Source organism: Pinus tabuliformis, chromosome 6 (assembly GCF_031772625.1).
Source record: "Pinus tabuliformis cultivar Carrire ecotype Pingquan chromosome 6, CPIR1, whole genome shotgun sequence".
NCBI classification, from domain to species: domain Eukaryota; kingdom Viridiplantae; phylum Streptophyta; class Pinopsida; order Pinales; family Pinaceae; genus Pinus; species Pinus tabuliformis.
Genome location: NC_142292.1, coordinates 1777297211 through 1777314772, shown reverse-complemented (window position 1 = coordinate 1777314772; position 17562 = coordinate 1777297211). Strand labels below are relative to the sequence as shown.

Here is a 17562-nt window from a genome sequence, read left to right as displayed (position 1 = left end):
GTAGTGAGGAGAAAATTGTGGAGGAAATTTTGGTGGGCGCGTGAAAACCAGTTTTACGGAGTTTTACAGAAGTTTACTCTGCAACCCAGTGAAGTGTAAATCACAGTAAGTATTTTGTGTTTTCTTGGAGCAGCAGCCTCCAATTTATCATGCTAATGTATTTTCCTATGTTTTATATTATAATCAAAAGTATGTTATGTTGCGATGTGGTCTTAAACCTTCACAAGTAAATTTCTGCAACCCTCATTTGTTTTACTCTATTTTGTCATGAGTTATTTCCTGCATTTAATGAAGTCCCTGTGTGGTTGCGATATCCTCGTTGTAACCTAAAGATTTACCTTTCCACAATAGAAGTTGACCTTGCCTACTCTGCTGCAACCGATTTATAGGAAGAATAGGGGCATTTATACCAACGGAGCCATCTGAGATGTGGTGACCACACCATCCTCAATATAGCTTCTACATAACAATCTTCACTTGCAAGAATTCGCAAACCATGGTAACAATCTGTATTGAACAGTTCCCGCTTGCAGTTTCCCAACAACTCCTCACTACACCTTTTGTGCCATGATATTTCTGAAGAGACATCGAATCGATAACTGAAACTGTGTACACGATGAACCGTCAAAATCCCACGAACTTCACCTATGACCTATTCAATCATAAAAATAAAAGATAGATAATATCCAAGACACAGATCTTTGCATTGAACAAAACAACTTTAAACATTTCGAACCAAAGAGGAATGTTTAAATCACTTATAGACCACGACGACTCTTCAAATAACTTATCAATATTTTTATTGTTGGTCGCGTTGCAGCAAAGACGATGGGGCATTGATCTTTCTGTGGTATATCTTCCCATATATCTAAACTGATCATGCAGTTTTATCCGATTTTCTTTGTCCGGTTCCAGAAGACACTTGCTCTCTAAATTTGAAAGCCCCACCGCTCCCCATATTCTTTTTGTTGTATCCATATCTTCCCCTATAGAAAAGCATGTCATATCTAAGAAAATTTGCTGGTTCTCTTGGTCTAGTGAATTATAAGTAATTTTCAGCGATTCTTGTATGTCAGCGGGTGGTATCTTGTGAAGTTTATCCAATAACTCCTTCCAATATGTGTCATCTCTTCCACAAAGAAGCGCCCTAATCACTTTCAATGACAACGACAATCCATCATAGGCCCAAACAAATCGTTCCGCCAGATCTATAAATCCTGGTGGTGGATGTGGCCGATTGAAGGCATAGGAGCATAACAACTCTTGGAAGTGTTCTCTATTCATCCCCGTGAGCTTATAAATTGATGAATATGCTATTTCTGAGCACAGGAGAGCATGATATTCTCGAGAGGTAACTAGTATCAAGCTATTGGAAGTAAGAACATCCCTAATTGGTAAGAATGCATCCAATTGATCGACCTTCTCTACATTATCTAAAACTATCATTGCATTACAACAAGCTAGGTAACGTTTAAGGATTATCACACCTTGGTCCACAATCTCAATTTTAATATCCGTGTGTGTCAAGTCCTTAATGAGCTTCATTTTCAAATCAACCAGATATTTTCTAGCTGCAATTTCACTAACATCAGATAAAAAAGAGGATCCATCGTACTCAGAGCATCTACGGTTGAAGATCGATTTCACCAAAGTGGTTTTCCGAATACCGCCAACACCTACAATTCCCACAACATTGGCCTGGACGTCATGCTCCTGCCCCTACTGTGACAACATTGTACTTTTAAAGTCTTGTAGCTTATCATCTAAACCAGTTGGATATTTGGCCACAAATAGTGGTGTTTTTTGAACTTTTTTCAATATGTTTCGCACAACTTCATCCAGGAGCTCCTGCTCATTCCTAGATGAATAACCAATGAGAAACGCCTGGGTAAATATGAAGTGTTGATAAAGGAATAAGGATAACAATCACACATCTACAACAACACATATGCACTATGATTTATTCTGAAAAACCACATGGTGGAAAATCAGAAAATCCCCAAAACTTGTGACATGGAAAATCCCCAAATTTGGTAACATGTAATAGGATATACTCAATACCACAGGTTTGTCACTAATTCAAGGTACCTTCAAGGTCCTTCAGTTAATCAAATTTAATTAATATCAAATACCAATCAAGCAAATAAAATGGACATGAAATAAGGGATATATCTCGGGGCTGTTAATGCAATGTTCATCGTTTTGATCCTCAAAAAGGAGCAGCTGGAAACATTTATGGACTATAGGCCGATTTCTCTGTGTAATTCGATAAGTTGATTTCCAAACTAATTGCATGTAGAATTAAACCTATTTTGTCGAGGTTCATTTCCAAGGAAAAGTTTGGGTTTCTAGAGTGCATATAGATTCAAGACGTTGTTGGTATTGCTTAGGAACTGATGCATTCTATCAAGTCCTGGAAAATAAGAGCCTGTATGATTAAGGTAGACATGTCTAAGGCCTATGACTGTATTGACTGGTATTTACTAAAAATGGTTCTGATAAAATAAGGTATGTCACAAATACTCATTATTTGGATCATGTCTTGCATTCAATCTACAAACTTCATGATCATTATCAACGGTTTGCCAACGCGATTTTTTAATGCTCAAAGAGGGCTAAGTTAGGGATGTGCCCTCTCGCCCTTTCTCTTCCTGATAGTTATTGATTATCTTAGCTGGAAGATGAGGGAGTCTAAAGAGAAAGGATATATTTCGGGACTAAGGTGTCCAGACATCAGTGGTTCACCTATATGATGTTTGTTGGCAGTCTTCTTTTCGGGGGAGACTTCAGTGACAAAATGGAATTCACAGGACCCTTTCCAAATTTAGTTCAACTATAAGTATAAATATGAATGGTGGTAAGTCTATGTTGATAAATGATAATATAATGAGGAAGTGGAAACAAAAATCAGAATTTTATTTGGGATCCCGGTTAAACATATTGACAAAGGGTTTAATTATCTTGGTTATAAAATTAAATCAAACGGATACTTCATTCAATATTGGGAGTGGATGATTGATAGGTTTGAGAGAAAACTGGAAGGTTGGAAACATAGATAGTTATTCATGGGGGGCAGATTGATCATGTTGAAAGAAATATTGCAGAACATTGTAGTATATTGGATGCATTTAAATCTCTTACCTAAGAATATTATTCATAGGATGAAGGTCATTATGGGTTGTTTTCTATGGGTTGGGGTGCAGCTAAAGGGGAAGTACCATTTGATAAAGTGGGAGGTGATAACCAAGCCTGCAGAGGAAGGAGGGTGGGGCATTATATATTTATTTAGTTTTAATAAAGCTCTTATGATTAAGAATATGTGGAGGGTGACTACAAGTCAAGGCATGTGGTACCTCACCATGAAGGATAAATACATGTTTGATAATTGTTTTAAGTCTAGGATAACACTTTGGGCCAGGAATAAAACAGAAAACTCATATATTTGGTGATGCATGATGAATTTACTTCCTTGTATGATGAGTTTTATTTGATGGGAAATTGGAGATGGTGCCACGATTATGATCGGTTTGGATGCTATGGTGGGAATGATCTGAGGTCATACCTTATCGGCTTAGCTTTTGAATTTCATTCACGGTAAGGGCATTCATACATTACACTAGATTTCTATAACACAATATTATAACATTGATGTAATTCTTGGAGAGGAGCGATAAATTTAGGCTTGACGGTCATGCACAAACAGAATAGGAGGAATATGTATCTAAGCTTAGAGGCGCATGTATATTTTTACAAGATCAACACCATAAAATGTGTTGAAATAGGAAATTATATAAAAGAGTGCAAAATTTTTATATTTGAACATTACAAATTGGAATTTATTATTTTTAAAAAAATAATTTAATTTACTTTTCTTTAATTTAATTAATTGTTAAATTAAACATTTTATTATTAATTACCTAATTTAATAAACCTTTACGATCCTAATAATTTACTTATAATCATTTCATAAAATCTTATTCTATTACAATTTTTAATAACTATCAATCCTTGAAAAAAGATTTGATGATTCACCACAAACCTAACAACGTGAAGTGTTTAATGCCTTTATACCATAATAAAAACTCAATCATCATAAATAATTAATTCATTTTAATATAATGCACCATGGCATCTTATCCAAGAGTAATAAGTCATGCAATCAAATAAGTCAATAAATCCTATTAAATTGCCAAAAAATTGACAAATTAATTAAACAATATGCCCCTATAGGGAGAAGAGCAACTATTTTATACGAAAAAAACGACTATTCTATACTTAAAAAAATAGTCTCACGTCTTAATCATCACCGTGATTTGAATAAAATTAATAATGACATCACAAGCTTATATCAGAAAGCTGGGTTGGTTCCAAATGACATCAACAAGATTTTATCAATATATGAGGAGATGGGTCCGAATAAAAGGAACAAAGGAGTGAGGATTATCCAACACAAAGATATACAAGATTATATCAATATATGAGGAGATGGGTCCGAGCAAGAGGAACAAAGGAGTGAGGATTATCAAACACAAAGATATATGGGTAGCTATTCTGTGCGTTTCTTTGAGGGAGCATGTAAAGGGAGGAGGTGTGAATGTGGAGCTATTATAGTTATCAATGCCATTTTTTGTGAGGAGGAGGATAACTAAAGAGTAAGGCACAATGTATTCAAAGTGGTGAAATGGTTGTGAAGATGCAAAAAAATATCAATGGTTGTGAAGATGTAAAAAAATATCATAGATTGGGTGAAGAAGAACACAGGTTTCAGTCCCTCTATTCTCAAAAATTGAATATGTAGCATTCTGGTCCTTGTGAGTACCTTTCAAGCGGTTAACTTCAATCTAATTGAGAGAGAAAAACATTGGATAGCTGCTCTATTGTCCAAAAAAAATGATGAAACCAACAGATAAATTTTACTTTTACTGCTTATGAACAGGGACACTTGATTAACGCTGGTAGTATAAACTACTCATAGAAGCAAAAGGGAGAAATCTAGGATAGCTAGAAGCATTGATAGATTTATGTCGAAACATTAAGACTCGTTTTTTTTTTGTTGTTTTTTTGTGAAGTTTTATTACCAGGAAAATGTAATAGAATAATCATAAAAGGAAAATAAACTGATACCAAATAGATTGATGTAGGAAGTTTCATAAGAAGATGGAAGTGAAACATGAATTTGTACTATTTTTATATATTAATATGAATAAAAAATAAATAAAACAGACACTAAATAGTTAAAATTTCTTACCCATTAAAGGCCTTCAGTTCGCAACCTTTCAGATTTGTGACATGAGAAAGAGTAGCTCTCCAGCCTTGAATGATAGCAGAGTCGTGGCGTGGCTTCTCTCCCTTAGTTTGAGGGTCGTTTCTTGTCTTCTGCTCGGGTTTTTTCAGGGCTTCAGCGTATACTCCTTTTTTGTCATTCCACCTGACCTCCGAAGGCTCGACATTAAAAAATATTGGTACAATTGGAGCCCCCGACTTGACCATAAGCACTAGTTCATTGAGGCACCATGTCGATTCCCCAGAAGTCGGAGAGAAAATTGCAACGTGGACAGAAGCCACTCGAATAGCAGCTTTGATTTGAGACTTGATGTTGTGTCTGGCCTGCAGTTCAGGCCTGTCAAGAAACGACCACAATCCATGTTCACGAAGGCGCTTTTCGAGATGGCTAACGAAGGTGTGTTGATATGATTGATGAAAACATCATATCGAGGACAAGAGGTGGAGGCAGAAGACGATGAAGCATGGATCTATAGGACCAAGAGTGCTGCAAATGGGAAAATCACCAGACAGAAAGCAAGGCTTGTAGCCAAAGGCTTCCAACAAGTGCATGGCATTAATTATGATGAGACCTTTGTTCTAGTAGCAAAGATGGATTTCATATGCCTTACACTTGCCATTGCGGCTGCCCAGGGGTGGGAAGTACGTCAGATGGATGTGAAGAATGCTTTCTTCACGAAGACCTATCTGAGGAGATCTACATGGAGCAACCACATGGTTTCACTCAGGATTCATCTTTGGTCTGCAAATTGAAGAAATCTCTCTACGGCCTTAAGCAGGCCCCGAGAGCTTGGTATGCAAAGATGGATTCTTTTCTCTTATCACAAAACTTTGAAAGATGCAAGTCTGATTCGAATGTTTACATGCTCAGGGCACATGATTCTCTTCTTATCTTAGTTTTGTATGTGGATGATCTCCTAATCACCGGCAGCTCGACTTCAGCCATTGTTACAGTTAAGAGGGCCTTGCATGATAGGTTCTTGATGACGGACATGGGTCCATTACACTTCTTTCTTGGTCTTGAGATCAGCCAGGATGCCACAGGCATCAAACTCTCTCAGGCTAAGTATGCATGGGATCTCCTCGAGAGATTTCGCATCACTGACTGCAAGCCAGCACCGACTCCTTTTCTGTCTGGGGTTCGCCTTGAGGATGGAGGTGACACTCCATTAGTTGACAACACTTTCTACCAATAGCTAGTGGGGAGCTTATTGTACCTCACCCACTCCAAACCAGATCTCTCATATGCAGTAGGGGCAGTTTCCAGATACATGCAGGAGCCGCATGAGCTACACTAGAATGCTTCCGAGTGCATCCTCCAATATGTGTAGGGCACCATCACCTTCGGGATTCACTATGTAGCAGGCACTGCATTGAATCTCCTTGGCTTCACAGATTTTGATTGGGCGGGAGACAGCATTGATCGCAAGTCCACCTCTGGATATTCACTTAGTCTAGGATCTGGCCCTATCTGTTGGTCGAGCAAGAAGCAGGCTACTATTACTCTCTCTTCAGCTGAGGCCGAGTATAAAGGAGTAGTCAACATCACCATTCAGGCTCTGTGGCTACAACACTTCCTCAGTGAGTTGGGCATCCAGTTCCACCAGCCCATTTTCATATGGTGTGACAACCAGAGCACTCTCAAATTTTGCAGGAATCCAGTACAGTGGCAGAAAATGAAGCACATAGAGATCCATATGCACTACATCAGAGACTTAGTATATGATCGGGTCATTGATTTGCAGTTCTGTCCTTCAGTAGAACAGACTGTAGACATCTTCACCAAGACATTCACTGAGCAGAAGTTTCGCTCTCTGCGCAATCGTCTTGGCGTGAAGGACACAGTTGCTTAGCAACTGTCTTTTCTTCCTCTTTTCTTTTCATTACATTGTATTTTGAGGGAAGGGTTTTCCCATGAGGTTTTCCCTCTTTCCTCAATTTTAGTACAAGTTGCACTGTATTTTGGGTGACCTTTGGCCTTAGTTGCCAGGGCCCATTTTCTTTTTTTCCTCATAGTGGTGTTTACGGGGGGTGTGGGAACTACTACACACCTACATGCAGACTCTTAGTTAGAACATGGGACTACATGCAAGATTCCTTAAGCATGATTTACTCCTTCTTTAACTCCGCAATTGGTTAGTTCTTCTGCATGATTTACTCCTTCTTTAACTCCGCAACTGGTTAGTTCTTCTGCATGATTTACTCCCTGATTTTCTGCTTCTTTCACTCCGCAACTGGCTAGTTCTCTCTGGAACTTGTTGTAGGTGTTGAGTCTTCTCATTGATCGCCACTATGGTGCATTACCTTGGGATCTTCACCCAGTAATGCTATATCATGAGTATTGTAACCTATTTTCTAATGAATCATTCTTTTCTTCTTTCGATTTTCTTTTAGTGTTTTTGCTCTGCAAAGCTGTGTGTTCAACCTTTACTAGCTAGATTCATCTGTGCAGGTTTTCTAACACATTTATAGCTATTCTGGCGTTTTCTTTGAGGGAGCATGTAAAGGGAGGAGGTGTGAATGTGGAGCTGTTATAGTCATCAATTCCATTTTTGGTGAGGAGGAGGACAGCTAAAGAGTAAGGCATAGTGTATTCAAAGTGGTGAAATGGCTGTGAAGATGCAAAAAAATATCAATGGTTGTGAAGATGTAAAAAAATATCATAGATTGGGTGAAGAAGAACACAGGTTTCAGTCCCTCTATTCTCAAAAATTGAATATGCAGTATTCTGGTCTTGTGAGTACCTTTCAAGCAGTTAACTTCAATCTAATTGAGAGAGAACAAAATTGGATAGCTGCTCTGTTGTCCAAAAAAATGATGAAACCAACAGATAAATTTTACTTTTACTGCTTATGAACAGGGACACTTGATTAACGCTGGTTGTATAAACTACTCATAGAAGCAAAAGGGATAAATCTAGGATAGCTAGAAGCATTTATAGATTTATGTCGAAACATTAAGACTCGTTTTTTTTGGTTGTTTTTTAATGAAGTTTTATTACCAGGAAAATGTAATAGAATAATCATAAAGGAAAAATAAACTGATACCAAATAGATTGATGTAGAAGTTTCATAAGAAGATGGAAGAGAAACATGAATTTGTACTATTTTTATATAATAATACGAATAAAAAGTAAATAAAACGGACACAAAATAGTTAAAAATTTCTTACCCATTAAAGGCCTTCAGTTCGCAACCTTTCAGATTTGCGACATGAGAAAGAGCAACTCTCCAGCCTTGAATGATAGTGGAGTCATTGCGTGGCTTCTCTCCATTAGTTTGAGGGTCGCTGCTTGTCTTCTGCTCGAGTTTTTTCAGGGCTTCAGCGTATACTCCTTTTTTGTCATTCCACCTGACCTCCGAAGGCTCGACATTAAAAAATATTGGAACAGTGGGAGCCCCTGACTTGACCATAAGAACTAGTTCATTGAGGCACCATGTCAATTTCCCATAAGTTGGAGAGAAAATTGCAACACGGACAGAAGCCACTCGAATAGCGGCTTCGATTTGAGACTTGATGTTGTGTCCGGCCTGCAGTTTAGGCCTGTCAAGAAATGGCCACAATCCATGTTCACAAAGGTGCTTGTCGAGATGGCTAACGAAGGTGTTTTTAACATCAGGCCCCCGATGATTGATGAAAACATCATATCGGGGACAAGAGGTCGAGGCAGAAGACGATGAAGCATCGTGCTTTTGTTGGAGTGTTGTGCTAGGTTTTCCATTGGGATGAATGGATGGACTGATAGGCTGAGACAATGAATAAGATGAATAGCTAAAACCTAAGCAAGAAGCAAGAAGCTGCAGCGACGGCTCGCTCCTTTTGGCCAAACGCTGTATCTCAACCAGTGTTGTGATGTTATTTTATAACCCCAAAAAAACACTAGTAAGGTGGGGATCAGCACAACTTTCTTGGTTGTAACATTCCGCGAGGTTTCTTGATTGAAATATTCAAAATATTTAAAAGTTCCACCATCACAACTCTTTATCCAAACCTACCTTTCACTTTTGTCACAGGAAACGACGGAATGTGGATATGTGTTAGAGGTTTTATAATAAACAAACTTTATTTTTATTTTTCTTGGTTTATAATGGAACATTGTTACCGGGTAGTTTTTATCTTATATTATTTTATTATTCTTGGCTAGTTGGATATTGCAATGGTTTTTAGTCAAATCTATATTAATTTGTGTTTGATAAAAAAAAAATTGCAAGTATAACATTACACATTGACATATATGATTTCTTAAAAATAATTTAATTTATTTATGTTCAATTTGATTGGCTATCAAATTGAACATGTTATTGCTCCTTGCATCTATTAATGTCCCCATTACTTCTATTAATTAAGGAGAACTACATAGATCATAGTATTTAATAATCTATTTAATTCATTTAACATAATTTTTAAGAAGTTGTTTAATTATTTAATGTTTTGAGTTTTTTAGTCAAAATTGAAGATACAATTTTGGTAGAGATTATGATTTTTTATTGTTTAAAATAAATTTCTAAATACATAAATATACTCAATACTCTAAGACATTTTTGAAGCACTATACTAGTGTAGATGATGCAATTAAAACTTACAATTCCAACAATTACTTTGAACAAATTTAATAAAAAAATATACCAAAAAAAAATGTATCTTGTATTTCATCAATAAATGTATGTTGTATTTCATTCAAGGTGGCTTCCTAAGCAAACATGTCTCCATTTATTGTTTAATGCTAAGAAAGTACACAGCCTTGCGATTGTAGTCCACACATTTTAGTGTGTCACATCTTTTTAAGTTTTGGTAAATCATATACAAAATTCATAAATATGTTTGATAATGTAGTTTCAACAATTAAATAATTTAAATTTTGCAAAATAATTTTTAATATAATTCTAATCATCTATTTTTTTATTATAAAATATATTTTTAATAATCATAATATTATAATAATTTAATAATGATATTTTCATGAAGAAAAGACTTAATAATAATAATTAATATAATAATAATTAATGTAATTACATAATTTTAATAACTTATTTTACTAATATATTTTTAATATAATATAATATAATATTGTTTATTTTTATTGTGTTAAAGCTATATTAATATATCTTTTGATATTTTTAAATTTTAAATTTAACATAATTAAATTTAAAGTTTTATTAGGTTCTTTCTTGCACAAAAATAAAGATTTTTTCAAAATCTTGACATAATCAATTCTACTTTTATTGATGAGATTTATGTAGCGTAAATCAATGGGGTCATAACTATAGTATAACATGGTTAACAAGTTCAATCATATTCAACCATGGTTATTCATGGTTCACATGAGAAACACAATCAACGATAGTAAACATGGTCAACCATATACATATATTGTTACATGCCATATACATCTATAGTTACATGTTGGCACCGATTGTCAAACAAGCCCAATAATGGTCAAACTATACAATGGTCAATCCACCTCAATAATGGTCAATCAAACTCAACAATGTTCAACCATTATCAACTATAGTCAATATTGTCAACCATATTTTTCTATAGTTAAACATTAACAACTATACTCAACCACATTAGCCCATAGTCACCCATGGCCAACCATGTTCATCCATAATCAACCATGGTTGAACATAATTAACCATGGTCAAATAAACTCAATCATGGTCAATCATGGGCAATAACACAACCATATTCATTCATCATTAAACCACCTCAACAATGCTTAACCATGGACACAATGCTCCTCCACGGTTATCATGGACAACCATATTCATATATAGTTAAATATTGACAACAGTGAATAATCGAGAGACCTCTAAATCATAAATGACTAATTTACATCTATTTTTTATAAATCGTTGAAAACCTTTTAGACAACTTCTCAAAACCATTATAGATGATATACGTATTATAAGTTTATCAATATGTCACATACTAAAACTGAATTTTTTTTTTTACTTTATTTAGCTATGTTTAAACTAAGCGGCAGGGAATAGCTACCATGTAGAACCTATTTATAATGAAACACGATTCGCTGAATTTTTTTTATTTCTTAAAACACAATTCACTATATTTTATTTTATTTCTTAATATATAGTTAATAGCACAAAAAACAGTTGCTGAAGGACTCAAAAATCCAATATCACACATAAATATCATTATTAAATGTTCATTCTAACATAATTCATTGAAACTTATTTGATTTCTTAATATATAGTTAATAACACAAAAAACAGTTGCCAATATTAAAGAAATCCAATATTATAAAAAAAATGCCATTAATGGATGTTCATTTTCTTTAGTCTTATTTATTTTTGTTTTATGATAGGTGGTCCTCTTTAATGGTTATGACCACTTCTATTTATTGTTTCTTCTCCACTAGAGTAAGAATCCAATATTATAAAACATAAATCCAATATTACAAAGAAATGCCATATTAATGACAAGTCATTTAATGACAAGTGGTCCTATGAATGACAAGTGGTCCTATTCTATGGTTATGATAGGTGGTCCTCTTTTAGGGTTATGGTTGTTTCTATTTATTATTTCTTGTAGTTATCATAACAATGCCATGGTGGATTAGGATCAATGGAATATTAAGAGAGAAAATAGATGAAATAAGGGATCAAGGCAACATTTTAACCTCTCCTAAATTCAAGATATAGCACTATAATGAATATGGGAGCATTTCATGCTTGAGACTAGACTAAGTTTCAAGTTACGTTTTATTCAAAAAATGAGGGTAGTTCAGAGAAATTTCCACCAATTGGTTTGTCATTAGAGAGAATGCATTGGAATTAGGGAGAGAAACATGCTATAGGAACATAGTCAAAAGTGATTCATATGAGAGAAGACATAAAGACATTGGAAGAAGGTCATAGCAAGCCACAAACTAATCTATAATGAAGTAACAATCCCACTAGTGAGAAAGGCACATACTAGGGAGCCATAGCCTTTTCTAGTCTTGTCATTTTTATTGTCTATCCAATATATAACATTTAACTTACAACCATGAACTCTTAATGTACAGTTTGTTTGCCAAACAATTGGCTTGAGAAGATAACAACACAAGGTATATTAAAAAATTATCAACACACAAACAATTGCCTAACTCTAGAGATAATTTCCCATATTTCCCTAGTCTACTCATCATTTACTCCAAAAAGAGATAGAACAAACCTTAAGATTGATCAATGGACATACAAAGGATCGTGCCAAGACATGTTGATTATATTGCATGTCAAAGTGATCTTTCCATGTAAATAATATAGTGAAATACATTATATACTCGATAATGACTAGCACTAAAGCCTCATGGTGTATCGATGTCTTTACTCATTCTTTACCAACCTCTTGAGTATCACCCTTAGTGTTACTAGTTACAATAAACTTGAAAAAAAGGAGTAGTGATGATAACGCGAAGTCATAAGGGAGAGTAGGCTATCTCCACATGGCAGACTACATGGACATACTGCTGCTCCAAAGGACAAAAAAAAGATGGTAAGCTAGTGTCTACTGCACCAACATAGAGAATAATCGTGCAAAGAGTTGGGAAGGTACACTAGCGTTATGGTTTGCACTTTCAAGGACACAGTATTTCAATTATTGAAGAATATAGGCCAAACCATGATCATTATATAGGGGAATGGGGACGAGGTCAAAAAATAGTGAATAGGAAGTGTTTAAATCCATTTATAATCCACGAGCTATGGCTGGATAAAATCGGGCTTTGCAACTCTAGATTTTTGCGTCATTTCATGGAGAGCATACAGGAAAGGATCTAATTATCTCCATCAATCTCAATAGTTCCATATCTTCTCACCCATGTGTGTCACTCCTCTCCATGGGACCTTCTCTCTCAGGTTCAATTTTTTCTTACTGTTACCCTGCAATTCTATTTCAAATTTACAACATTTTATGTCTACTTCTCTATCCTTTATGAGCTCTTTTGGTTTCTAGACCTCCATCCCCTTCCTCGACCCTGTGTATCTGAGAGGTTACTTCTTGCCTATATCTCTATCATTTCCCTCGCTATATGTTGTTTCTTCCCTATTATTTGTTGGTCCTATTGCTAGCTCCCCCTCTCGTTTTGGTCCAACCCTTACTATTTTCATCCCCTATTCTTAGGCCTTCGTCCCTCGATCAATCCTCCATTATTTATCACTTCTCACTCCCTTTTATTTCGACTTGTCTCTCCCACCTCAGTTTCTCCTACCACATATCCATTCACTAACATGGTGAGGCATCATCTAGTTAGACCCTCTCGACATGGTAGAAGAGATAGACTTGAGGCTCCCCCCTCTCTTGTCTATAGTCCCCCAACCCTAAAAGGCACTCATGCACAATCCTTTGCCAAGGCTATCATGGAAAGATACAAGGATATCATCCCTAAGTTTGTCAATAGAGTAATATTTGACATAGAGGAGCAAGTCAGACAAACTCACAAGTTCATGCTAAGGACACACGTGGAACGAGAGACCAAAAATTGGATCTTTTATGTAGGAAATTTCACTAGAGCCAGAGAATTTGTTTACATGCAGACTATCAACCTGTATTGGCACACAAAAACTCTTATGGGAAGAGTTCCTAGAAACAGGGTTGACACTCAACAAGAAAGTATCATTGTATGGTCGAGACAATAGAAAAAATAGAAAACATTAGCATGAAGTTCACACTTTTGACTAAGCAAATCATAGGCACAAACCCCTCAACATAAGATACTAATAGTGATCCCTAGTTGCTAGATTAGGCACACAATTCAGTTTAGTGAGAGAATATATGGTTCATGCTCAACCTCATAGTTTATTTTCCAACCATTTGGAAATGTCTTTAAGTTTATGTAGTGTTCTTTGTGTAGACATTTTTTCTTTGCTTGTTTTGTTTTATGAGCTAAGTAGATCACGAACAATAGAGACAATCTTAAAATTTTGAGTTTAGACTACTGGTTTGGTTTCCCTAGCAACAAGCCAATAAAAATTATCAACATTGTAAATATTTATTTTTCACACTAATATAAATTCTTTGAAGTTCCACACACGCAATTTAAATTCAAACTATGAAAAATTTTATATTTAAAAAAAAAAAAAAAAAAAAAAAAACCTTATTGCTTAATAATATGTATTTTATTCTAAAAATTCATAAAATTAAGTTTAGAGGGATACAATATATATATCTTTGTGAATTTTAAAAGTATGATTATTACTTGGGAAAATCACTTATCACATAAACAAACAAAAAAAACATTCATATATCAACTTAATATTTATACCCAAAATTATAATATATTAAATACTTTAGAAAAAAATTATCATGCTTTCAAAATGAAAGGCATAGGGTTGTTAAGGGATCCTGAATTAATATACTATTAAATTTTAATATTGTGTGTGATATTTAATGATCACAAATTGTATATTTCAATAATATTTATAAAAGATATATTGTAATTTTTTTTAAATGGATTTGTCTTGAGAAATCGCGATCTAGTGGCATTTAAGTCGTCAAAATCACACAAAGATCACAAGAAACTTAGGCCACACCATCCCTTAACATGGACAAATTTTTGCCCATAAAATTTCAAACCAATGACCTTCACATTACAGAGTACCTTAACAATACACTTTAAAGTGGATATTTTAATTTGTTATGAACAAAGTCTAATTTTTGCATATTTTATTTTTTAATACTCTTTTATTAATTTTATGGGGAATTCTGTAAATATTCATTGGAATAATAAGTTTGTAAGAATTATAAATTTGATTTATATAATTTAAAGCATATTATAATCTTTAAATTTATATTTTATTCAAAACCATAATTTAAATAATTAAAAATTACTATCTCATCAAATTTACGTTTAAATTCCCAAAAAAAAAGTGCATAAAATAATTAAACTACAAGATGGTCTACGAATATTGCCTATGTTACTTAATATACTTATAAATTCAACTTTATACATGTAATATTTTTTTTCCCAAGGAAAAATCGTAATCTTTCATTATATGGTGAAAAATTACATGTAGTAAATGCTATTCAGCATATGCAGATTCCTTCATGACTTAAAAGTCTATGGTCTTTCCTGTACAAGACTATGTCATAATCAAAAAATCATCCCGCAGGATGATACTGTATCAAAATGTCAAAATTAAACACCACGCAGGATGTATGTATAGTAAGCAAAATATATACTTGCATCTCACAAGATGTTGCTCATAAGCTACTAGGTTTCTATTTATCAGCTTATATACATGACAAAAATCAATGATCGTCCACCCAAGGGTAGACTTGATCTATGTAGGGTCTGTGGTAGTGTTGATACTGAGTTTTTCCACTCTGTTCGCTAATTATCCACTGTCCTCCAGGAATGTGCGTGGCTTCCTTGGATAATCCGTTGGCATAGTGATTGTGTTCCCTGTAAATATGACGAACAATGATGGAGTTAAATTGTGCTTTGAGGTGCATCACTTCATCCAATATATTTAAGGAGTGTGTGCATGGCATCTAGATTTCAGATTGATCCAATTAATGATAATGTTTGAATCCCCAAAAATCTGTAAATCTCTACAGTCATGATTTAATGCAAAATGCATAAGGTGTTTGATGGTTGTGAGTTCAGCCAAATTGTTAGTTCCCATGCCTAAGCCCATCTTCACTTTGAAATGATGATTCGCTGTTAAATTTAGAATGAACCCCCTGCCACATCCATACTGTTGTGCAGCTCCATCGAAATATAGATTGGTCAATGGGGTCCGGGGCAGTTGGTCTGCGGGTGCGAGGAGGGGTAATTGCTGGCAGTTCATGGTATGCTACGATGATTTTGGCGGTTACAGTTTGCTAGCAAATCGTGCCATTTTCGAATATCATTTGTTCCTCGCCAACCAAATTGCCCAACTAATGATAAGGGGAAGACACACACGTTTTGTTCCGGAGTGTGCCTAATACCAATTCTCCCATGCAATAGTGATGTTTTCACTCTCCTAGTTACTCACAATACCGAACTCCTCTGTCACCATCTTCCATATCTTTTCAGTAATTTCAGATGCAAGAAAAACATGAGTGGTTGATTCTGATTGCTGCTTACAAAGAATGCACCAAGTGGGGCCATGTACAGATCTGCACATGAGTGCTTCCCTCGTGGGGATCTTGTTCCGGAGTAAGCACTAGAAAAAGAGTTTAGTTTTGGGAGGGGTCTTTAATTGCCAGATGATCTTCCACCAGCTCTATACTATTTCCAGCTTTTTATTCTCGATCAAAACCAGGTACCCTTCCTTAGGGGTATATAATCTGGATTCTAGCTTATCCCACATGAGCTCATCTTGTCCTTCTTTAATGAAAATATGAGACTCACTTAATGCATTAGTGTAATCCTCCCAGTTTTGATGCGATTCCGGAGGCAGATTGAGCTGCGCCAGTGTGGGAAAAGTGTGTGAGGTTCTTTAGGCCACAACCTCACCACTTTTTTGGCAGCAAGATGTTATCCCAACTGATCCAAGAAAAAATCCTTTTGTCCTATTTCCCATTCTAGAGATATCTATAGCAAATTTGCCTGAGACGAGCTAGAATACCTCTGGGTATCCAGGCTAAGGCCATCCAGAAAATAGGTGTGGCCTCCAGGACTGATTTAATGAGAACTAACCTCCCTGCTCTTTATAGGAAGCGATGGCTCCAGTGCCATATCTGTTTTTCTAATTTTGTGATTAACCATGTCCAGTCCGCAATCTTGTGACCCGTCGGTTTGATCCAATAACCCAGATATTTGAACCCTTAATCCAACGGTCGAGGATTATATGGGAAACGCTGCAAATCCAGTTCGGATTCTTGAGCAGATGTAAAGATTTGGGAGATAGTTGATTTTGTGTGGTTTTCCATCATGCCTGTTGCCTTGAAGAAAGAGGCAAGAATCTTGTCAAAGGCAGTCGAATCCCGGACGCTTCCATCCAAAAATATGATAACATCATCTACGAATAGTAGGTGTGTTAGGAAACACTTATCAGTAATCTTCAATCCTGATAATCTACCATTCTGCTTTTCATAATAGATGAGTCTACTCAGCCCTTCCATTACAAGAAGGAAAAGAAAAGGAGAGAGAGGGCATCCCTGTCTGAGACCCCTCTCTGCATGGAAAAAAGGGGAGGTGGAACCATTAATGAGCAAACTGTAAGTAGGAGAGGTTATACATGTCATTATCTAGTTTGTGAAAGGCAGAGGAAAGCCCAGATGGATAAGCAATATTTTAATATAAGTCCAGTCCACCCGATCAAAAGCCTTCGCTAAGTCAATCTTGAG

At 35.5% G+C, this 17562-nt stretch overlaps 1 protein-coding gene across 1 annotated transcript; it reads right to left on the bottom strand.

Annotated features, from left to right (window-relative positions):
• Nucleotides 1-364: 364 nt before the first annotated feature.
• LOC149266087 (disease resistance protein RPV1-like) lies at nucleotides 365-16951 on the bottom strand. The gene is made up of 5 exons (XM_089407122.1): nucleotides 16913-16951; nucleotides 8455-9029; nucleotides 5434-5620; nucleotides 949-1719; nucleotides 365-652 (listed from the first exon to the last, which is right to left on the bottom strand). The coding sequence occupies exons 1-5, from the start codon at nucleotides 16949-16951 to the stop codon at nucleotides 365-367; spliced, it is 1860 nt and encodes a 619-aa protein (XP_089263248.1).
• Nucleotides 16952-17562: the final 611 nt, after the last annotated feature.